The sequence below is a fragment of the Neocloeon triangulifer genome, unplaced genomic scaffold, assembly GCF_031216515.1.
Source record: "Neocloeon triangulifer isolate White Clay Creek 2 clone unplaced genomic scaffold, ASM3121651v1 ptg000001l, whole genome shotgun sequence".
Classification (NCBI taxonomy): Eukaryota; Metazoa; Arthropoda; class Insecta; order Ephemeroptera; family Baetidae; genus Neocloeon; species Neocloeon triangulifer.
In genome coordinates this window covers 175,971-200,889 of record NW_026775544.1, presented here as the reverse complement: position 1 = coordinate 200,889, position 24,919 = coordinate 175,971, and the positions used below count along the sequence as shown (strand labels likewise).

At 39.1% G+C, this 24,919-nt stretch overlaps 1 protein-coding gene across 1 annotated transcript in view; it reads right to left on the bottom strand.

The window, feature by feature from the left end:
• LOC132198604 (synaptogenesis protein syg-2-like) overlaps positions 1–17,898 on the bottom strand; it is a 60,294-nt gene extending 42,396 nt beyond the window's left edge. Inside the window, exons 1-2 of the mRNA XM_059622722.1 lie at positions 17,782–17,898; positions 5,658–6,034 (exon numbers count right to left, since the gene is read on the bottom strand). Of these exons, the coding sequence (XP_059478705.1) occupies positions 5,658–5,736 (79 nt within the window). The 5' untranslated portion in view covers positions 5,737–6,034; positions 17,782–17,898. The remainder of the gene's footprint in view (positions 1–5,657; positions 6,035–17,781) is intronic.
• Between the last annotated feature and the right edge of the window lie 7,021 nt (positions 17,899–24,919).

Here is a 24,919-nt window from a genome sequence, read left to right as displayed (position 1 = left end):
AAAAGTGCAAAATAATCTGGCAGTGTAAAAAACAATGACCTCATTAATCCTTCGGTATGAATGCCAATTAAAAAGGCGTTAAAAAATGCTTTTAATATCACAATTGTTAACTTTTGATTATTAAATAAAAGAGTAAGATCTTAACTAATTTAAATTATATTAAAAAGTTTAAATATTTGAAAAAAAAATTAAAAAAGACAAAAATATTAAACTATTAATATTTTATAAAATTAAATTAAAAAAATACAGAAATATTGATTGTATTATTGTACGTTTTACAAGCATTTTCCATTGAAAATTTAAAGGTTGAAAACATAAATGATTATTTTGAGTGTAAAATGTGCAAATAACAATTGAAAATTGACAAAGTGGCCTTGCATCAACGAGCCTGTTCAAAACCCATTGCATTTCGAGCGTCTGTTTGTTTTCCTTTTCCAGCAGTCAGCTTGCATGCTTGATTCGACACATATTATTATTTGTTTGCATTCACGAGCGAACGGAATAGACTGGGCGGCGCACACTGACCGTGTGTAATATTTTAATTTACTGCCGGTACACAGAACGCGAGAGAGCAAATAAAATTGCATGTGTGGAGATTGTACAACATACGCACCGCGCGCTGAACGGAACGAACAGGACCTTGTGCATGCACACACACGCGGGCTGAGCGGGCGAACAGGCAAGTGTGTGTGTATATATGGGAGAGAGAGAGAGAGAGTGAGCTGATATAACCCTGGAATGGCACAACTGGCAGCCAGGCAGGCCTTAAGTTAGCGGATCGATAAGAGCATTGGTGTATACAATGGAGCGCGCGGCGGCAGAGAGAAAACGCGGCGGGCAAAAATTCGCCGAACGACTCGACCCACCGACCGACGCACGCCGCTCATTGCCACATTAAAAATTAACGTTGGTCTAAAAAACAAAAATGCACGCACCTCTTTCTCGCTAACGGCAATTGTATTACCAACATAGCGTGGACTGCGATTCGGAAAAAAAATATTTCATTATTTTGCGAAACTGGCGATTACTTTTATTTTCAATGAATATTTAGATGGTTTCAGGTGGAACATTAATTATGTAATATTTTGGGACTGACATATGAGACCATTTTATATATTTCTGCAAAATAAATTAATTAGTCAGTTTCAAGTGGCTTTTGGAAATTTAAATGGTTTTCAAACTTCAATCCAATTGTAATACCAACAAACCTTTTTTATGCATGAGAATTTCCTAGTGCACTCCAATTCAAGTTAAATGTTTTTTAATAATTTGTTGCAGATAATTTTGTACAGAATAATCCTGTTTATAATATGTTGTAAATAAATGAAGGAGCTAAATTACAATCAAAATGTATTTTGACTGTTGAGTTAATTTAAACTTATAAATTGTCATTGCATAGCCAATTTTAGGCACTTAAATTTTTCTTCAAATCTCGTCTCTTTTTTTATTTTAGGGAATCCTAGTTTGCGGTCTTATTTTTTTAATATTATTTTTATCAAAATGAACCTCATATTTAAATTTGTCTTTGGGTAACTTTTTGAAAGGCGAATTTTTATATTTTGCCCGTCTATGGTGATTTTTAGAGATAATAATGATTTTAATTATATAAATAAAGATTACAGTGATTTAATTTGGAGAAAATGTATTTTTTTTCATTTAAAAAGTTTGTTGTCATGAAAAATTGTAAATTCAAGATTTGTTATTTTTAGGCAAACAATAATATTTTCAGTAATTTACCACTTTTCGCAACCCTAGCAGGGTCTGCCGAGAGTGCGGCGCACCTACCCAGCACCTTGGCGCCGCGAAGTCTCTCGGCTCGGCACCGCCGTGAAATATGGCTCTCTTTTACGATTAAATAAGAGGTAATAGAAAAGCTGAAAGCTGGTTTGATTTATGCCCGTTCCGGAGAGGTCTTAGCTCGAACTCCATTCCATCGCGATAAATCACGCGGCCGCTTTTGGCAGCGCGAATTAGATGAAACACACCGGCGCTCTTGAATTGCGTTAAATGCGCGCCGCGCGGTAACAAAATCATTATTAATAGCGGCGCTCGATGGGCCTCGAGTGGCGCGCCGGGCCAAGAATGGCCACTTGTCAATTCCTGGAGGGCCAATCTGCAGTTCAACCCGCGCGCGCCGACTTTTTGCCTTTTTTATGTACCAAAGGAGCAGGAAAAAAAGCAAAGGCCAACTGCAGCTTTCGGTTCTCGGCTTTGATTTAATAACATTTATCTCTCACTGTCGAGAGAGAGGGTCTGACAAGGAACGTTGCTGAAGCGTGACACGCCGATTTTGATGAAACTCTGGATGTGTTACTTCTTCGGCTGCTACCCAAGGGTCTTCCCCGAACGGTCAAAACTTGTACCCTCTAGCGCGAGGTTAATCCTGGCATACATTAACGCAAAATGGAAATTAAGTGAAAATACCGTCCGCATATGAAAATTTTACTGGTTCGCCTGCATAAAATTTAAAAAGTACACAATTTAGGCGTTAAAATCAGTCATTATTATAATCTTTATAGCTTTTTTGTTATAAATCTTTATTCTTTATTTACTAAATAACAAAAAACCGCATAATTTTAAATGAAGGCAGTCTTTAATGTGTGTCTTTTTTTTATTAAATTAAGAAATCAATAAAATAGTGTGAAATATATCTAATGTTTGTGAAATTTCCGTTTCCGAGTTAAATGAGTAAAATTTAAAAAAACCTAGAATAATGCTACAATGATTTCTAATTAAAATTATTTAAAAAATTCATATATATCCAGGGATTAAATTTGAGCTTTATATATTTTCAAATGAAAGAAAAAAGAAGTAAGGAAAACTTTTTTTATTCTACACAAAAGTTTGATCAATAAAGAGCTTAATTATTATTTTCCAGAGGTGAAATATTTGACTCAAGTTTTATAAGAAAGCGGATTCAAAAACGTTCTTGGCGCAATGTTTGTCAGTCAGAATAGAGGCCGGAGTGCACGTTCCAAGATAAGAGAGATATTGTCAGATGTGCCGAGGGCGCATCGGGGCCTTTTATTCGCGCGCATTATAATCTAATGCTGTGCATTGTGTCAACCTTTTTGCCCTAGCGAGGCTTAGCCGCGGCAGAGCCAGCGAGGGAGGGCGCGCGGCCGGGCGGATTAACCGCGACTTGCACGGATTGCGGGATGAAAAATGCGCGTAATTCGCGAGAATGTGCGCCGACGCTTGCAAATCCCCCATCCTCAATGTCGGTGCAAAAATTGAAATAAATCGCCGAGCGCTGCACGGTTGGCAACCCTAGCTTTTATATACACATTCTGCTAAATTGAGGTGAAAATCCGCACCGAGCCAGAGCAGGGCCGCGCGTGGGAAAGACGCCGTTTCAATTCCATATCAATTTGGCCGGGCCCGACTTCTTGCCCTTCATCGCCGAATCAACTGTCCGGAAATTTTCCCATTTCAATTAGCGTCGAGCCCGGCTAAAAAGTGAGAGCTTTGCCGGCAAAAGAAAGCAGAAAGAAAAGAGGCGGAGGCAGAGAGTCGACTAATTGCGCTAGTGCGAGAGTTTTACTTCCTCTCTTGTGCTTAATAAATGCGACGACTCAGCGGTTTTTTGCTCATCGCTCCTCCCCGCAGCGTTAAAATTCAGTTATTGTCTTTTAATGATGGCAAAAACAAAAACCGAGCCGGCAGTCTTAATTAATTTGCAATTACTAGCCAGAGTGCTAATTATGCTCGGAGAAGAGCTCCGGGAAGAGCTCGGGGAGGGGTGAGAGAAGAAAAAAGAAGCAAAGTACGCAACACGGCACACTGAAATGTGATACTTATAACAATGCAACTCGTGAAACTACAAAAAATGTGTGAATGGGTAAATGAAATACCGCATTTTTACAATCTGTATATAAAAGGAGACACATTCATGAAGTGGAAAACAGGCTTTGCGCCGTTTTGTTTATGGATAATTATAAAAATATTTTACCAACGACAAAATGCCAATTTTTTTTGCTCATTTCAAACTGTATAAAATGGTGAAAATATGACATAATGGTTTACAGAATAACTTATTTTTCCGTTAAATCTGAATTTTCAGTTTTAGCCGCAACACAATATTTATGCAGATACAAACAAATATTTTGTTTTGAATAACAAAAATTATAAATGGGCGAGTCTATTATAGCACTAAAAATAAAAATAAATAACAGCACAAATTTATGGGATTCCGGCAATTTTTGGTGCATTTGAATATGACGGAGCAAAGAAATAATTGAAATTAAATTTCATTATTCCATATAAACGCACATTAAACTTGAGTTTGCTGGGTGAAGACGGTCAATACGTTGCCTCGTTAGCAGATTGCATAGCTTTCTTTTTTTTCTTTTGGTGCAGAAGGCGCAGAGCCGTTTAATAATACGGGAACAATTGAGTTAAAGCGGCGCCCGCGCGGCTATTACTGCTGTGAATCTCTTTTTTAATATCGCAGCACACGAGTGGAGTGCTGGAAACTGGAGAGAGCAGCGAACAAAAAGAAACACAGTACCCATGCACACACACACACAGCAATAATATTTCATTTCGGGGGAAACGCGGTGCTGCTGCTGGCGGTGGCGGCGCGGTGGCTGCGGCGCCGTTATCTCCAACGTGTTGCTGCTGACGCCGCCACGACCGAATTGTAATCTCGTTTGCGAGCTCGTGTATCAGAAGTCATTCGTCATGTTTTACCTCACCGGCGCAGAATATTATTCAGCGGCCGACATCCTACTCCACTCTCAGGAGGTGCTGCCGGAATCGAGTCGGAAGATTGGGGACCCCACTGTGTCCGGAGCACTCCCGTTTATGGCATGCGCTAAAAGCATTGGTACCAGAGTGGCCAAAAGAGAACTTGATGGAACGTTTAAAATACTTGCAATCTCAATAAATAACAGTTTTAAATTTCAAAAGATTATTCAAATCATTTGGCTGGTTGGTGTCTGTTGGCGTGATAGGAAATCTTTGACGCACAGTTAAGTTTTGCCACTTTTTGCTTGAGAGATTAAAAATCCTACCAGCTTTGTCATAACGAAGCCAGTCATGTTTTGATTATTATAATTAAAAAAGAAGTGTCAGATGACTTTTTCAGTTAAATGAATTTATTTTCAGTTCATTAAAAAAAAAATTATTTTCCAAAAGATTAAATGAGTTTGTCCGCCGATTGCGAATGACTTGAAAATAGTCACACTTAATTGTTTTCAGAATTATTTTATCAAATTTTTATTTTTATTTCTTATGCTGTATGCTATAAAATTTCCAGCAAAAAAAAAACAGCATTAAGTTTTTGAAATATCAACAGAAGCTCAAGTTCTGAAAAAAATGTATCAATTTTTTTAACCACATCTTTTTCACCGGCAAATACTAGAATTTTAAAGAGGAATAAATAAAATTTGCAAGTTTGAAAAGAAACAAAAAGAAAAGAAACACTTGCAAAGTCAGTGCATTTGAACGCGATTTTAAATTCAACTCTATGAAAAAATATTCCGATACTTGACTTGTTCAACTTTGAAATTACCTCGTTTCGATTTTGGCACGTTGCCAGCCATGATGGAATGTGTATATTCGGAGCATTCCTTTCTCGCAATTCAATAAATAGAGGGTGCGGGTTAATTCGAGGTGACGCGGCGCAGCGGATGGAGGTATTATTGGTTGCTTACCTTGAGCTTGCGCCAGGCCGCCGTACGCGAGCAGGGTGGCCGCTGCAGTCATCAAAACGAGCCGCGCCAGCGTCGTCATCGCTCGGCGCGCAGATTATTGAAATTCACTCGATGTCACCTATTGTCCTGGCTGTGCAGAGCGAGCTCTCGTTGGCAGCGCACCGACGAAAACCTGCTTTTCTGCTCGGGCGTGTGTGTGTGTGTGTGTCGCGTGTGTTTGAAGTTACTAATTCATGGATCAATGCTCGCACACGACTTTTCACTCACTCATAATGGTACTGTCGAGTCGCTGCGGTGGCGGGCGGGCGGGCGCTCTCTTGTGTGTGCCAAGCTGTTATGGCGCAGACACTTAAGAAGCTTTACGATGTACTTGTTGCCTGCAACAAAAAACAACAAAAGTCAGGTTAAATTATTATTATTCGGGGCTTTGCGTAATAAAAGCGGCAAGAAAGAGGCATCAGCGAACTTTTTCCACCCCATATTGTCAACATTAGAGGGTGTGCGAATGTGCGGGCGGCGCCACCTTCCCTCCTTAATATATACGCCACACCGTTCGGCCCCTCGCTGCTCCTGCGTCACTTTTAACGCAATCCCGAGGGACACCAGGTTCGTGTGTCTCTCTCTGACGTGTCGTAAATTCTCTAATAATGATATTTCCGGCTAGATTAATCAGTAAACTTGCATAATAATCATGAAAAAAATAAGACCATTCTATGCTGCTCAAAGACTTTCATAATTTTCAAATTATCTAATCTGAAGTAAAAAAAAAAAAAAAATAACAATGTAAAATTCGATTCATATTTACCGCCGGTGACTTTATATGTTTTATGGAAAACTGTCTAGAAGAATTTGCCTAATATATAAAAATTGTATGCTTCAAAACTTTTGTAGCACAATTTAAGTTTCTGCTAAATTGTATTGTTAATTATTTTAAGCATCCAGCTTTCCACTTACACTCAACCTAAATATTTTAATCCAACTGAATTTACAGTTTTAACGCTATTTGTAAGTGAACTCTTAGAGTAGATAAGTTGTTATAAAGAAATATTGACTATTTTGAGAAAAACCTCAATGAGAGCTGAATATGAACTAATATAATAACAAAAATACTTTATTTTAGTTCTAATAAATAATTGAGAGTAAATGTAATAGCTCTACTTACAATTACAAACAAATTTTGAAGCTTGATATTACTTTAATCTGCAGCAGCCTAAAAACGAGCCAATCGCCAGTTTACTAATCAAATCGAACGAGCCAAACTTTTGCGGTGCACATATAATTTTATTAAAAGGGCTTACAAATGAATTGTTTAAAATGGCGGCGTGTCATAATTGGACACCTGTAAATGGGCCGGCAGCTGCAACCGATATCGGAGCAGGGAAACAATTTTCCATTATGAATATTAAGCAGTTTCGCGGCGGCGACCGCCGCCGCCGCTTCTTCTTCTTCCAGGAGCTGCAAAGCCACACAAAGACCCGCAATATTCTGTTACCAGTCGCTGAGTGGTTCCAAATCTGTCTGCTGCGAAACGATCGAACCTTTGGTACGCAGATTGCAGCTCTTGGCTAAAAATAGATTTTCATTGCCTTTGGAAATTCACCGATACATATATTGAGGAAATAAAGTTTCAGATATCTATTGTCGCAAATATCATCTTTTTTAATCGTTATAATTCATAATGGCTCAGAATTTTACAATAAAATCTTCATTTTTAAACATTTTTTTTTTTCAAGTAAATTCAATAAATTTAAAATGTGATTGTGCAGGAGAAGCACAAAATTTCTGAGCAGCTTGTTTTTTATATTTATATCTTGTAAATTATTTTTAAACCAATGTAGAACCATTTGCAGAGTTTTCGAATTCAATTCTAATATCCAGCATGACTAGATAGAATAATCTTATGCCTGCTGTGCTGCGTATTTCTATTTTGCCAACGCAGCAGCTTCGCGTTCAAATATTGATCTATGAAAGTACAGCGCCTGTTGTTAAAGACTTTGAAGTGCTTTTTCAGCAGATATTAAATATGCAGTCGACATTCAAGTAATTAATCTTGCAATTATTTCCTGCTACCTCTTGCAAACGAGGCTCTGTTAAGAGGCATATAAAAATACTCATTGAAAAGATGACTATTGTTTTTTTTCTTCACATTTTATATAAAATAAAAATCTGAAATACTCAACAAAAGGAAATCCAGGGGACTTTGGCTGATCAAAAAAAGTTGGCCGAGCAATAAGCAGCGAAATCAATTTCAGTTATACCGACAAAACAAGGCGGAAGAGGCAGCAACACAAAAGTTTGGCAATTTTCATCGGGCAAATTTGCTGAGAACAAGTTACGCAGGCTCTCGACGGCTGCTGTGAGGGCATCAAGGGTCATTACACGCGTGTTAGCTCTTCTAAGGCGTGATCGCGTCATTATTGGCTGCGTGTACACGGCAAAAAGTAAAGTTGCTGAATGCTGCATGCGGCACCCTTCGAGTATGGAAAAATGTTTTCACATAAAAATGGTTATTACAGCGAACATGGCTGAGAAAAGATGGAAAATCCACCCATGCATTATTCAATATGCAGTAAATTGGACCTCGGCACAGAGAGCGAGCGAAAGAGGAGGCTGGCGAGAGGACCCTGCTGCATACCACGCCACGACCGCGCACGTACCAAGAATGGAGTGCCGGCGTTTTTTCACGTTTGTTTCCCTTCCTTTCAAAATTATTATTGCACCCGACTTATTCCAATCCAATTTATTTGCAAATTATTTCGCTCTGGATAAAACAATAACTCACGCGCAGGGGGCGGAGAAAAGAGCGCCGCCTGTTTTTTCCAGACCAGGCGCTGCTTCGTCTTTTATTTATATATATTTTTTTTCCTACCCGTCCGTGCAGTGCAGTGCGAAGGCATATGATAAATTACCAAGCCAATCCAACGAGAATTAGGGAGATTTATTTATTCTCCTCTTCCGGCCCGTGTTATGGAGAATATATTTTCTTCTTCCGCGTGCGTTTCGCTCGCACTCCTCTAAACGTTATCGCCGTACACAACGCCATGAATTGGAAATCAAAACGTATGCATAAATAAATTTTATAGCGCGCTGAGACTTCTTCTTCTTCTTCCGCCTCCCCTGATATTTACATCGTAAATATTCTCGCTAATATAATAAAACTCGCATGAACGTCGGAAAAATCTCCTTGTTTATATCACCGGGCGCGGCAGACGGCACAACATATTGCTTGCTATCTGATGGTGTAGCCCTGCATATGTATGAGCGGCAATTTTGTCTCAAACTTGATTTATCGCTACAACTTCTACACAACCATTACTCAAACAATTTTTCACCTCGGAGAAACCCGCGTGGTGTGTGTATGTTTGTCCGTACATGTGCGCGCTCACGAGTCCGGGTCGCTTATCTGGCGCAGCGAAACTTATGGCCCCTCTTTATCATTTGCATACTCAACATGGTCGACCCGACAACAATTACATTATTACTCCACACCGAGTGCCGCCGCCGCCGCGGCGATAAAATAAAAAGTTCGCAACTACGATCCAATGGAGAATAACAATTATAATGCCGGTCTGTTTTTCCAAATGCTCTCTCCGTGTGGATTAAGCCCGGGGAGATTATTGAGAAACACACGCGCGCCGCCGGCTGCAGAGCAAGCGGGCGCATGTGGGTTTGCTCCGAAATGATTTGTAGCGAGTTTATCTTGTTTGAGCAGCACAATAACCCACTGCTGTGTGCACCCACCGGAGCTGCTAGCGGAAAAAAAGCACGCAGCAAATTATATGTGTGCTGGTGAAAAATTGGCTGCCGAACCCTGCCGCTAATTTTCACGGTTTAAAAACGATTGTCCGCTGCTTTCACCGACGGAAAAAAAATTATCTCCAGGTTTGCATGCGGGAAATTAATTCGTGTGATCGGTCATAAATTTCAATTCTCTGTGAAGCTGGATTTCAATTTGAAGTATATGATGGATTTTATTTAGACGATTTGCACATGAAAAATCAGCAACACTCAAAATGATGAATGTATGTGAAGAGGTCCAATCAAAGAGAATAAATAAACTGAGGATTACGCAATAATTTTATCACATTTTTGTGTTTCAAACAGATCTAAAAAAAGAATCATGACAATTTTTGTCATATTTTTAGTGCCTAACACTGACTGTGAAGTTCATTTTTTGTTAAATTCAATTTGTGTATTTTCCCGCATCAAGTCTGAATAGTAATTATGAACTCCAATAGGAGAGAAATAAACTTCTTCCCTATAATCACAGGCTCAATTTTAAGGAAAAATATTTTCTTTTATTTATTTTTAATTTTTTAGGATTGATTGAATAATAGGAATAATATGTAGCTTAATGGATTAAAAAAGGCGTTTCTGTTAACCTTGTGGCAAACCGCGAATTGCTCCCCAAACACGATGCAATATTTTTAATTGTACTGCGCTTGCGGATAGCTGCTCTAGCGAGTGTTAATCTATGCGTGCCATCGTATTCAGAATTAAAAGTTTCCCATCAATTTTTCATAATAATTTCAGATCAAATTTTAGAAATTTGTACTTCTTTTGCTCATATTGTTCTCACATGATTAGTGAAATCAGAAAAATAATTTTGATATTATGTTACTTTTCACATTTTCAGCAACTGAAAGTTTCCAATTTTCAGTTTTTGGGGTGTAATTATTTATTTTAACGAGCTGCTGGATGGAGGTTTGGTTGGAACGAGGAATATGTGAGGAACCGGCGGCAAAAAGTGGAGCGCTCAAAATTGAGGTTTACCTTGTTCTGCGGGCAAAAAGCTGCACGTAATTATAGGCCGGTAGCAAAACGCGCGCGTGTCACAACAGGGCAACATCCTACGCTTGCGAGAGCACAAAAAGGGGAAAAACTTAACTTTTCCCAGCTCTCTTTTGAATTCCGAACGAGGCGAGGCGGAAGACATTTCAAACAAGGCGAATTTTCCCAGGAAAAAGTGCCTTCGAGTGTAAGCAGAGTGTATGTGGTGTGTGCTTCTCGTTTATTTACACAGATTAAAAGGCTCGTGAGAGAGAGTCAAAGTTATGCAACGCGCTAAGCACTCATGTCAAACAGGCTGCAGCAATCGAATGTACACGCCGGTGTGTGTGCGTCGGCCTATTGAAGTCATGTCGAGTGCTACTAGTAGCTGCTCCTGCCGCTGCTGCTGCCACTTTTCACGGAATTTATTTCGAATAAACCACTTAGTGAGGAAAAATACATAACGTACCTCCACCAGAATAACTAATGTATACGTGGGCCAAAGAGCGCTTTTTACGCCCTCTTTAACAACTCATTGTGCGCGCGATCAAAAACTTTCCGAGAGCGTTTTTATTAATGATTAGGCGCAAGTGTCCAACTGGCTCACACGCGAGTTGATTCTAAGATTTATTATATTCAAGCCGGCAGTAAAAATATTAATGAGAACGTTTTACCTCTTTTCACCTCAAAATATAAATTTCTACCTTGCATGATTAATACAAAAAATTAGAGGTTCCAAAAATTTCGTTAAATATTTTGATAGTTAAATGCAAGATTTTCCAATTTTGTTTTCAATCTGAAAATATTAACATATTTTTTATATTTTACATTAAAAACAGAAATACATTGAAAGCAAATAAAATTTAAAAATTTTTTCAAAGTAAAAGTACAAAAAGCTATTATAATTTTTAAATTAAAACTTTTCATATCTGGATTTTAATTCACTCACAGTGGCAACTGGGCATAAAATTTTAAATTGTAATTAAAACGAATGCAGCGCTTGGTTTTGAAAATTTCAATTTGAATTTGAATCTTAAATCAACCTTACAATTAGCAAAAAATAAAACTAATTTTGGAATTGATCGTATCAATTTAAAGATTTTAAAGCATTTTTTGTTTTCAGACATTAAGAAAATATATGAAATGAGAACAAAGATAAAAATGGGAATTTGGAAAAACCAAAGGGCTCCCCTTGAGAAATGATTTAGTTAAAATTGTACATGAAATATTATTTTAATGCTGTGAATCAAATTTTACCTTTTGATATATGAGTGTGGAAAACATTTTTTTTAACCTTATTGAATTTCATATAAAGAAATTCTAGTCCACATTTTAAGAAGGATAAAAAAGAAACGCAATTTAAAAATCAACTGCATCTAGGACAACGATGTTAGACGTGTTTCTTCCGACGCTTGCTCATTACAAAAGCACCCAGCGAAACGAGGTCTATCGGAAGTGCAGAACAATGCTGATTTTGAATCGCTAACTAATGCAAGCAGCGCGTGATGAGAAAAATACTCATTCCGGTGCGCTCAGCTCGCGCTCGTCATAACAAAGCAGAGATAGCATCTGTTTAAAAATTCAACGTGCATTAAACCAAGAATTGTTTTGTTTTTTCCTGATCGGACCAGCGGACGGCAATTACTCGTTGGATTAATGTGGCTGGCAATCAGATATAATTCGGCCGAACACAAATTACTGAGCGCTTTTGGCTTGTGAGGAAAAAGGCTTGGCCGGCTGATTGAGAGCGAGCAAAACAAATGGGCACACAAAATTGCTAATTCATCTGGGCGAGATGTGGCTGTGCAGGAAGGAAGCTGGGACCAAATCCGAGAGAGCGGCGAAGATGAAGAAGAAGAAGTAGAGAGGGAGAAGAAAGCAGACTGGCTGGGTCTTTCTCCCTCTAAATGCTATTCAATTTGGAGGCATGTGTGCTGCGGTAGGGCGACACCAACCGACCTGGCAGCCGGGGGCGGTTGGGCGCGCTCAAAGGAGGCACAAAGAGGCCAAATCGCATTATTGTTTAAAAAGGGAATGAAAAGCGACTCAATAGAGCCTGATTAATTAATTCATTCACTTGAGCTTTCACGTGTGCGTTCAGCCAAGAGCTTCAAAAAACGAGATGGAGGGAGCAAGCGAGAGACTGCGCCTGCTGAAAAGAATCTGATAAATTACACTGATTGATATACATTCGCAATTCGCATGTTTCAAGCGTGTTTTTCCCGATTCGATTGCGTTCGCTCCAACTGCTGCTGGGTAATCGCTAATTAATTGCGAATTGATGACGGGGAGGCGTGTTGTATGTAGTCGGCTGCAATCAGAGCGCAAGGAGGGCAATATCTGCAACACAATGGAGTCGATATGCGAGCGAGTAGCGTCCCATTCTCTCACTCGATGGCTGGGCGGACGGATGGCAATAATAATTTAATAAGCACGCTGTACATTTGTCGAGAGCACTTATTGTCAAAAGCCTAATCAACGTACGGCACTCATTGGAAATCAATATTTTTATATTTATGTACTGCCCCTCGCGCAAACACAGCCACACACACACACATATACATACCTACACACAAAACCGCCCGGGATGATATATGTGTATAACAAGTGGAGCCGAGGCCCGCTGAAAGACGGGCCCGATACCATCTAGCCAGCCATTGTGCGGCTAGAAATCGCAGAGGAAGTGAACGACGGCACCACCCACGCGAGAAAGAGAGTAAAAGACCAATGTGGTTTGGAAAGAAGAAGCATGACGGATTAAGAATGGAACAGAATGAGACTCTGTACGTGCAATTCTAAGTTCCACTTCGACATTTGATGATGTCAAAACGTGGATTCAACTTTTCCAGCATTCAAAGAATTTAAGTAATTAATAATTCAGTGTCATGTGAGCTTTGTGCAACAAACGAAGTAGAGAGTTTATGAAAATCGTAGAAAAAAAGTATTAATTTAAAATAATTTTTTTTAAATTAATAATTTCAAAGGTTATGAAGGACTAGAGCGGCTCAAAAAGTGCCAAAAAACCTTCAACTGAGTAAAAAGTCAGGTCTACACTCTAAATTTTGGTTTTAGCATTCAGCACGATTAATAAGAAGATTATTTTTATTGTTTTTGTCTAATTAATCTTCCTGCATATAAAAATTATTTAATGTAGTTATCCAGAGTGTTAATTTTTGTGAATTATTTGCATTTTCTATAAAAAAAAATATTGAGATCTATGACCAAGATTAATTGTGTTGCAATAAATATGAATTTTATTTCTAGCTCTTGATTTCAATTTAATTCCTATAAATAATTAAGATTGTAATTCCCAATCTTTTTTCTTTCTTGATAGAAAAAAATCTTTGCAAACTGGTATAGGACCGTTTTTTTATGAAAACTATTTTATCTAACACGAAAGAGCCCATGTTTTCACAACTATTTTTTACACAATGTAGAAACCAAATAACAACCCCTGTCAAATTAACTGGACGCATCCCTCAAAATTCCTCGGGGTGCATTAACAAGGGAAATGATTTTGACGCCCAAATTGGCTCGCTGCATGTCAAGCTGTGAATCAAAACGTCCGCGCGAGGGTAGCGCGTTTCCAAATTGCTGTGCATCAATCAATAGATTCCCGCACCTGGCCCACATTTCAGTCGGCCTCGGCAACACACAGTGGCGCCCGTACATGTGTGTGTGCTCATGAAGTCGAAACAAAGGCAATAAAATAATGATGAGCCCACTTAGCATATTGCGTCCGCGGAAGTGCCAAGGGGTATTTCGAGCGGCGTTGCAAAGGCCTTGCCTGACGCAAGTATGCGGAAAAATTGATGCGCTTCAAATCATTGCCACGCCGGATAAATTCCTGTCCACGCTCGAAAAAAGCCAAAAATAAAATCAGGGCACAATCGTGCTTGAAAATTTTCACGGCGACACAGGTTGAGAGAGGGCTGAGCGTTTCGCATGAGTTGTCCCCAGCCGTTGTGTGTGAGAGAATATTTTGCAACACGCTTTCTCTCTTTCCATTGTCATTTTGAACGAAACACCGTGGCGGCCGCGCGCGCCGCCGGCGGCTTTTTTCTATTCCATGGTAGCGAGTGCTAATTCGGCCATTCAGCCACTGGGGGCGCTGCGGCGAGATAGGGCAATCATTCCTTGATCGCAATGATCGCAATGATTGCAATGATCGCAAAGATTGCAATGATCGCCATGAATCCTATGATGGCAATAATTGCTATGATGGCAATGATTGCTATGATCGCTAGAATTTCAATGATGGGTATGCTATGATTGCAAAGATTGCAAAGATTGCAATGATCGCAATGATTGCAATGATCGCAAAGATTGCAATGATCGAAAAGATTGCAATGATCGCAAAGATTGCAATGATTGCAAAGATGGCAATGATTGCCATGAGTCCTATGATGGATATAATTGCTATGATGGCAATGATTGCTATGATCGCTATAATTTCAATGATGGGTATGCTATGATTGCAAAGATTGCAATGATTCGCAATGATCGCAATGATTGCAATGATCGAAAAGATTGCAATGATTGCAAAGATGGCAATGATTGCCATGAATCCTATGATGGAAATAATTGCTATGATGGCAATGATTGCTATGATCGCTATAATTTCAATGATGGGTAGCTATGATTGCAATGATTGCAATGATCGCAATGAATGCAATGATCGCAATGATTGCAATGATCGCAAAGATTGCAATGATCGCAATGATTGCAAAGATGGCAATGATTGCTATGAATCCTATGATGGCAATAATTGCTATGATGGCAATGATTGCTATGATCGCTATAATTTCAATGATGGGTATGCTATGATTGCAATGAAAGCTATGATTGCAATGATCGCAATGATTGCAATGATCGCAATGATTGCAATGATCGCAATGATCGCAATGATTGCAATTGCTTGCAATGATTGCAATGAAAGCTATGATTGCAAAGATGGCAATGATTGCTAAAAAATTTCCAGAATTTTGGGTTAAAAGATTAAAAAAAAAAATGTGAATTTTTTAAGGAAAAATATGAAGTATTCAGTTTTTGATTACGAGAGGTAAATATTCGATGAGCTTCCACAAAGTTTCCCTATCAATTATGTCAATTAAAATAAATAGTTTTATTCTTTATCTGTATAATCCATTAAAAAATAACTAAATTTTAACTCATCTCTCACTAAAACGCAGAAAAATGGAACAATAAATTATACATATTTGAATAACAAGCAAATCTTTTAAAAATCCGACTGATAAGAATTACAATTAGCAGTTAGAATTGTCTCTAAACACCTAATTAGTAAGATCGCAAGCTTGAAGTGAAGGGGCGAGTGCTCTGCTGCAGCGCGCCCTATCTCGCCGCAGCGCCCCCAGTGGCTGAATGGCCGAATTAGCACTCGCTACCATGGAATAGAAAAAAGCCCGCCGGCGTCTGGGTATAAAAAATTAAAGGGTTGCCGTATGACAGACCCATCAGCGCGAAACTTTTGAACGATTGATCCAGATCCGTGCTTTCAATGCTGCATCAGACACACACAATGCTCCACGTAATATTAATGCAAAACTGTCACTGCTCTTTTTTATATTATTTATTATTATTGCGCGGTTCATTGACAAAGGAAAGGCTCCAGGCTGCAGAATTGATACATTTCACCGAACGGCAAATAAATTTAGCGTGCGAGATTGCGAATCGCGGCCGGAATAGCGAAAGCAGGTTTCATCTTGTTAGCTCGAGTCAATATTGACCTGATATCTCCTTTTTCTCTCTCACACACAAACGGCTCTCTTTCTCTCTCTCTCTCTCTCTTGTTTATGCAAAATAAAGTTAGATTAGTTTTTGCCACTCGTGTAAAAATATCGATTACCCTCTCTGGCGCGTTAACAGGTCCATGAAAATTTATACCCGAGCGCGATCCACTTAGTTCTTTTTGTTAGCTTAGCAGATGGTCTTGCTTAATCAACTCTGCAGCGAATGGTAAAAACTTTGTACTTCTTCCTTTCCAGCTATCTGCGCTGCTGCATCGCGTAATGTAGTCGCAAATGAATAAACTAATTAAAATCGCAGAGAACATTAAGCAGTTCAACACATTTTCGCATTTGCCGTATGAATGTTTCACAAGCACCGGCGTGCTAATTCCTCGCGCGCAAAGTTGCTAGTAATTCATATTCCGGAGCGAACCACAATGCCGGGACTGCGCTGTACTTTTACGCAATTTGCCAAGTTTCAGTAATGCAGCGGCAACTTTTCAGAAAGTTATTTCAGTTCGTGCCTCGCAGAAAGAAACTCGCACACGCCCCGGCAGTTTGCAATATTTTTTGCGTTCATTCCGGCAGCTGCAGTGGCTTTTAAACGCAGCCCGGCTTAAGTAGAGAAGCTTGTTGAGCTAAAATCACGTGCCAGCGATGATGAAAAACCAATCTGGCTCGGTTGCAGCACTGGAAATCATTAAAAGCCGCACACACGTATGCTGCCGCTGCACCGGAATGCCATTTTTGCTTTCAATTTGCATCCAAAGTGGCGTGCCGAGCAATTAAGTATCACGCCAGATTGGCCATATGCACCCTCTTGGCCGGGCTCCAAATTTCAATTCAAGTGTTAAATTATGTATCCAGCTGGCTGGATGCCTGGAATTGCAGCCGTGCAATTGCTCAAAGTTGCAAAAAGCAGGGTCAAACTGTTGTCGTTGCCGGCAGAGGTGTTTGTTAGCGTCCCTCCCGGTCGAGGCAGATATGAAAAACAATAAGTAGCATTCCGACCGCCGCGGGCCACGCACACGTATACACAAAGAAAGGTCTTCCTAACGGTGTGTGCCTGCGGGCGTGTATCAAGCAGGGCGCAGACCATTGGCGTATCTGCAATTTATGGTGGCCATTTATAGGATAATAAATTGCACAAGCACGAGCATTAAGGTGGCTTTTTGCCGCTGTTAGTAGCGAGCTGCACAACAAGAAAAGGGTCAACCAAACACTAAAACACATACACGTCTGTCTGCAAATCGGTCCTGATATATAAAAAAAAAGGGCGAACGCATTAGTCGGGAAATTAAAATACGTGCTCGACTTGGCGCGCGGGATTTGTCAATTATTCCGCCAGTTTCTCGCTGAATAATCTCCGAGCTGTTTTCCACCAGGTTTATTTATAGCACAATCAGCTCCCCCGGCCAACTCTCGATATTTGTTTGCACAGGTATATATCGATCATCATTCATTACACCGTGCAATCCACTGCACCACCGCACTCTGCGGCTTGGAGCTTGTTTATTCGGCACAGGCCGATGCAGTGAGACGCTTTGGACGCCAAATTTTTCAACGCTCGGACAAGGAAATTGGACAATTCTGGCTTCTTTACTCACCCGCGGTGCTGCGACGTGGTGCAGGTGGAGCTGCTCGGGTCCAACAATGGCAAGTGCACAATTAAAAGTAATTTTTATCGCGTACACACTGCCGCACTCACTTCCACTCGGCAAAGCATTCACCAATGTGATACGGTCGGCGGCGGTGCGCCTCGCCAGCAGCAGCGCCGCGCAGTCTGAAAAGCAACCCCCCTCCCGCGCGCCGCCGCCGCTGCTGCTGCCGCCGCCGCCTCCGACCCTCAAAATCCTCCACCCTCCCTCCCCTGACTTTCCGTATGCGCCGCGCGCGATATTGATACAGTAAAGCATCATAACCAGCGAGCAGCAGCGGCAGCAGCCACCACCACCACCGGCAAGCTAGCAACCCCCGTCCAGAGCACTAGTACATTATATACAGCGAGAAATGTTTCGAAATCCCCCAGTGGCCCATGAAATATAAAAGGGGCCAACTCGTGTAATAGAGCTGAAATTTTAACTGGATGAGAGCGAGAGGCTGCCCCGTGAAAAATAAGATGTCAGCACGCCTTTTTTAATCTTTTTATCACGCGCCGGAGCAATTTGCACACGTCTTTTCTTTCCTTATTCGGCGGCTTCTCTTCTTCTTCTTCTCTCTGCTCGCCGCGTTAGCTGCTGGAACAATAACATGAATAACTCTCGTCCTATTACACTCGCCACATGCTTCTGCAGGCCGCCGCCGACGAGAGAGAGCCCGGCCAAGAGCAAGCAAGCGTTTGCCATTAATGCAAAGGAATTCCTAGAGAGCCATTACTACCCGAGCCGCCGCTGCTACGGCAAAATAATGATGTAGCTTGCAAAACATTCCTTGCATTTTATTGTTTTTCCTCCTTTTTTTGCAAATGCCCCGCATGCCGCTCAACTTACTTTCGCGCACCAATAAAAAGCAACAAAACGACTGGTGCCAAGATGCACCATAAAGTGATGCATTGCAAATAAAAAAAATATTAACAACCAATTTTAAAAATAAAAAAATCAGAAAAATCTATTTCATTTCTATTCAATATTGAAAAAATTTTAAACTAATAATTAACGCAATTCTTTAATTTTCATTTTGATTGAGAATTAAATTTTCCTTCTTAATATTTTTTAATAATTATTGATGGCTTTCTTTTTAAACAATTCCATCTGAGAAAAAAAACAGAGATAAATGTAAATTACTGCAGCCGAGTAAGCTGAACAATGCAGCCCCGTCATTCCTTGCAAGTGCATTCACTCCATCAGGAGACACACCCGCCGTTGCAAATAATTGCGAGCCCCATTTCCTTTTTTCTCTTGCAAAGAATCTTGGACCCGTTCAACACAAAATACGCTCTCTCTCCGCATTATGTCGGGAAGTGGATGATTCAAAGAAAAAAAACGCTCCGCTGCATTTTTCAGAGAGTCGTAATGGCCAAACTTTTTAATCAACCCATTACCGGGAATCAATCTCTCTTTCTCTCTCAGCGAACGCACTTGAAAATTCGGTCTGCCGGTAGTAAAAGGAGCGATTTCGCGGACTAATCCTTCTCTCCCAAGTTTCCGCCCAAGAAAGGATGCAGATTAACACGAGAGGGTCAGGAGAGCACGGCGAGATATCAAAGCTTGAGGGCGCCGAGGGTCATTGTTGTTAGCCCTCGTAATACGGCCAACAATGTTAAGGACCAGATGACGTCATGTGGTCGAAATTAACACACCCCTTCGCCTAAATTAGATCACATGCCTGCAAATTTAAGTGGCCCACGCGACTCGCTACTACTGCAGTGAGTATACATTCGAGCGCAGTCGGTGGTCTGCGAGAATCTCTTTGTATTAATATGAAAGCGCGACACTTTCTATAGAATGCGTAATTTGGCCCCCCAAAAATGACAATGAAGGAACAATTTTTACGCAACAAAGAGAAAGTATATTTTTAGCTAGGAAATTATATTTAGAAAAGAGAATATAATTTTTAGTAAATTTACATTAATTTTTTTCCCTTACAATGAAATGAGGACTGGCAGAAAAATGGAAGAGAAACAATTTACATAATGATGGCTCTACTACAATTGACCAGATGTGCGGCCCTGATTAGATCGAACATGAGAAAGATGAAAAATTGGGCTTTTTACCTTGTTGAAAAATATTAAAATATTGTTGCCCTACTCATCTGATGAACGTCTTCTCGAGTGCTCACCTTTTCTCTAGCAATAAGAAAAAAGATAGTGAGCAAGTGAGCAATAATCATTATTTGCAACTTCTTAAAATCACTGCCAAAACAGAATTGCATGATACTTATTTGGGATCAAAAACACAATTTTGAATAGAATCCGCTAATAAAACAGAGAAGTAAAAACCTAAAAAGAAATATAGATATACAATTCCTCAGTAAATTATTTATATATTTTTTTATTATTCCAATTGTCTAACTGCGCTTTAATTTGAACCAAAATAGTGATAATTTTATGATTTCATTATTGCTTCGCACTTATTAATATTATGATTATGTTAAGGAAAGATTTTGATCTGGTTGGACAGCACATTTTCCAACTTATTATCAACTTTTTCCGCTCCATTTTGAGTGCAGCTCCCCCTTGGAATATAATCGAATTCGCACCAAAATCCAACCCTCTTTGTCACTCTGCAATCTCCGTTTCAAATTCAATCCAGCTCAAATATCACCCTAGCGTCATTTCACGGAGATTGCGCAAAACTTACACAGAATTGAAAGCAGGCCAGCAGCTTAAAAATGCATGAGGCGAAATTAAATAAAGAAGAGGCCTCTAAAAAATAATAATATAGAGAGAGAGCGAGAGCGCGGTTCGATCATTTCATCACGTGTCGCGTGCAAAAAGGAATTGATGCCGATGCACTCGCGGCCGGGGTGAAAACCAGGGGAGGGTTTCATCTCTGGGTCGTAAGTAAGAATTATCCATGCAGGTCCTGCTGCTGGCTGGCGTCTCGAGGGACGGAGAGGCGAGGTAGCCAAAAATTTACAAGCATAAAATGAGACCCGGCACTCACTTGGCAGGGGCGGAAATGCCTTTTGCGCGCTCGTTCTCTCTTTATCATAATTATATTCAGCGTATAAAAGTTTCCTTCCGGAGAGAAGCGAAAGAAATGGAACGCGGACCACGGGATTCTGCATTGCATTTGGCGCGCGCCTAATCCTTCCTCTCGGTGGTATTACTTCCGAAGTGAGGGATTATTCCGATACGCCTTCTCACGGATTATTAATTGATTGCGGAGGGGTAGGGGGTGGATGGGCCGCCTGGGAGGTGGAGAGGGCGCAGGTTTTCATCTTTGCTTGAGGGCCTGAATAATTAATCACAGCAAACAGGCGGCGGGGAGGCTTTCGCTCGCTCGCTCGCTCCTTGAGTTGCTTTGTGTCTGAGGAAGCTCCGAGTTAAAAATAATATAAAAAAAGAAAATAAGCTGAGGGTGCCGCGCCGCCGATTTTTCCTTCCCTTCCTTCTGCATAATGGGCGCCGTTTAAACGGCGCCTGATTCAATCCGCGACTCACGCCCAATGAAATATGTATAAGAGTGGCGGAATTCGATCAAAGCCGCTAAAAGACCACCCACCTGTCCTTTCCATTCTCATTAGGAGAAAGTTTTCTCTTGGAAGACACATTCAACCGCACTTTAAATAATTAGGATCTTTTCAACCGATTCATTTTACATCGTTTTAGTACCGTTCAAATTCCATCAGAGGAAGAATTTTCCATCAATGCATGTGATGTTTGAATTGATTGTTGGCAAATTGAAGCCTTTTTGAAATCCAGTTGCAAAAGAAATTAATAAATTTTTTAAAAGTAATTTAATTTTATTTATTTCTAGCCAAATGTCCTAATTCCTTGATTTAATAACACTTCTTGTTTAAATTTTTATAATTTAAAAATACAATTTAAAATGATATAAATTTTTATCAAAGTAATTATCATGGTATTCATGCAACCTACGTCAAAAATTAAAATTCTGTATTGAATTTAACAATTATACAGAAATTAAATTATAATAACCATTAATTAATTTATAAATTTCTATGTTTTAATATGAATTATTTTTTGAAAATAATTTATATGAAATTAAAAATACGAATAACTTTTTGCTATCATAAAAATTAACACCAAAAAAATTTATGAACCACTTCAAAAATTGAAATAGAATTTGATCTTTTTAGGCAGTTAAACTTAAATTTTAATAAAAATAAAGCATGAAAAAAATATTTCATGGATAGATAATTGAAACACCATTTTCATAAAAAAAAACTCTCCTTTCTAATTCAAAACTGCCCCTTTTTCCCAAGACCTATTTCTCTCTCCCCTTTGAGCTTTTACGGAGCGAAATGATGCCGCATTTTGATATTAAATCTAATTTCTGTTTTTTAGAAGGTTTATATAGCACCATCAGTTTTCATATTATATATCCGGTTCGTTTGCATATCAAATAGTGAATAGCGTTGCGGCGCCGGAATCAATAAATTCTCTTCGCCATCTACTTTACGAGAAAGCAAATTTATGTGCGACGGCGATGAGTCTTTTTTTAATGCTCGCTCATCGTATTACAAAGCGAAGCACGAGTTATTTGAATGTATAAAAGGCCAACACTGCGAGAGAGAGAGAGAGAGAGCGAGCGAGAGAGATGGAGAACACGATGACAGAGAATAATAAATACATTATTCTTCAAACAGTTGATGACACCCGGCAGAAACGACGGGGCCGCCGCATTCCAGCTCCCCATCTCGCTAACCCACTTAAAAATATATCATGCGAAAGCAACGTTCGCACGCCGCGCGTGTTAGCCAAATCGATATTCAATTTCTGCACGCCACTTTCGCCCACTTACGCCAAATTTACACGTGCAGATTTGTGAAAGATAAATTCTCATTGGGCGTCCTTTTCGCAAATAAATGCGACCGGATTTGGGTACATTTTCAGTTGGCTTTTCCCTGTTTTTAGAGTGATTACTTTCCGACTAGGGTTTGTCGTTTTAATGACCAATAATTTTTATTGCTTTTGTTTGGCCCCAATGAAAATGAGTTTGCAGCAATAGATAATGCGCTTGTAAAAATTTAATAATTTTGTGAGGTAAATTAAATCATCACATTTTTTCCTAAATCCTTCTCATTATTTCGTTTCTTTTTCATCGAAAATAATCAATATTTGACTATATTTCACTGACAATGCTTGAATTAGTTAATAAGCATTATTATTAATTAATAATTATTAAGTATTAAGTATTAAGTATTAAGTAATTAATTAATAATTGAGACGAGAAAATTATTTTACTATTTACAAGCCAAGTCAAGTGATTATGTTTACAAATGAACAAAGTCTGGGCTGAAACTTAGTATTCTTCTGGCAGTTAAATCAATTGAATTTTGAAAATAGTGCGAACATATTAAAAAAAAACTTCAATGGAAAAAACAGAGAAGGCTGAACTGAGCAAAAAGTGGCCTGAAATAGTGTTCAACTTTTTTCTGCGCTGTGAAAACTTCGTCCATCGCTTGATCAGACTTCGCGTCTTCATTGAAAATTATGTAAGCGTCGCTGTCAGTTTCAATTTTTAATGGTTTTAGCGCAGTTTAATAAGCAGTCCGAGCAACACATTTGCTGAGTGACCGAAAATTCTGCACTCGTATCGGCTCATTCGGCAAATGAAAAATCGGCGTTGAACTTTCGCCATGTGGCCCACCTCGGCAGGCAGAAGCGCGAGAGGGGCCACGTGTGCCAGCGACCGACGAGCCAAATAAATGGGCCTGGCGCTTGTTTAAAAAAATATATATATTCGCGATTTTATCCTACCTTGAGGGCACGACGGCGATGGTCCCAGGTCCGTTTGGGGTCCTCGGCCAGTCGGCGAAGTCCTCTTAGTCATGCGTCGGCTCAAATTCGGCGAGATGGAGGCTTTTGTTGTCATTGTTGTTTTTAGGAGCCAAGTTATTAAGCATTTTGTAGCATTTTTTTTAAATAAATTATTTCACATCAACGGAAATTTAAAAAAAAAAAAAAATTATAAACTTCCAAAGAAAAATATAGGCAAATAAAATATACTTCAGATAATTGTTAGTGTGCGTGTGTGTTTTCTGTTATAATTATAGTGTAGAGTAGTGTTTTGTTTGTGTTGTAAAGTGTAAAGCAGGGTTTAATTTTTAAGTGGTTTTTACGTGGATTTGTTGAAACTGTGCGAGAAACACTTGACTTAAAAGAATGGAATACAAACCTAAAGTCAAAATTTTGATTTGTATTCCAAAGCCAAGTGTTTCTCGCACAGTTTCAGTAAATCCACGGAAAAACCTCTTAAAAATAAAATATTTTTCCGTATATTTCTATTTTGTTCACTAGTCAACGTCCTCAGAATTTTCTTTACTGGACTCAAAATTAATATGTTATGGATGGAAATTAAATAACTTAAAACATTTGTTTAAGATGACCATTCGTTGGGAAAATTTAACTTAACAACTATGAAAATAATAAATTTGACCTAAAATAACAGGTTGGATATAAATGAGAGAATGTTTTCTGAAAAGTTCTGATTGACCGCAACAACCATCTGGAAGAGCTGCAATTGAATTATTTTTTATTAACAGCTAGTTATGTTATGCTTTTGGTATAAATTTGGTTCTCATGTTAAACTGAAATTTTCAAACGAATCTTAAAAATAAATTCTGATAAATTCAAGAAATTATTTCAACTATAAAATATCAAATTTCGACTACGGGTCCTGAAAAGGTAAATAAAGAAATTTCTTACGGCATTTCCTAAATAACAAAATAGAATTTAATGCGTTAAAACCATAAAATAATTTGATTTTAAGGGCCCTCTGAAATGCCTTGAAAAATACAGAATCAGCTTTTTATTTAATTTTCTTTGCAAGTTAAGGATAAGTTGGATATTTATTGTTTTTTGTTTGTTTATTACTTGTTTCAAGAAACAAAATGAATCGGAAATATGGAAAGAAAATTTAGTCAAGCATGAATAATGAAGAAAGTCAATTATACTGTATATTTTGATGTCACGCTGCCTACATGTAATTCATTCTTCTTCTCTTGTATAATTTCATGTAATCGAATTTTCCATGAACTTTTCCTCTTTATTCTCTCTGTGCGTGGCATAGATAGTAACAAAATTATGGAAAGCTTTAAAATAGCCTACCTGTTTCC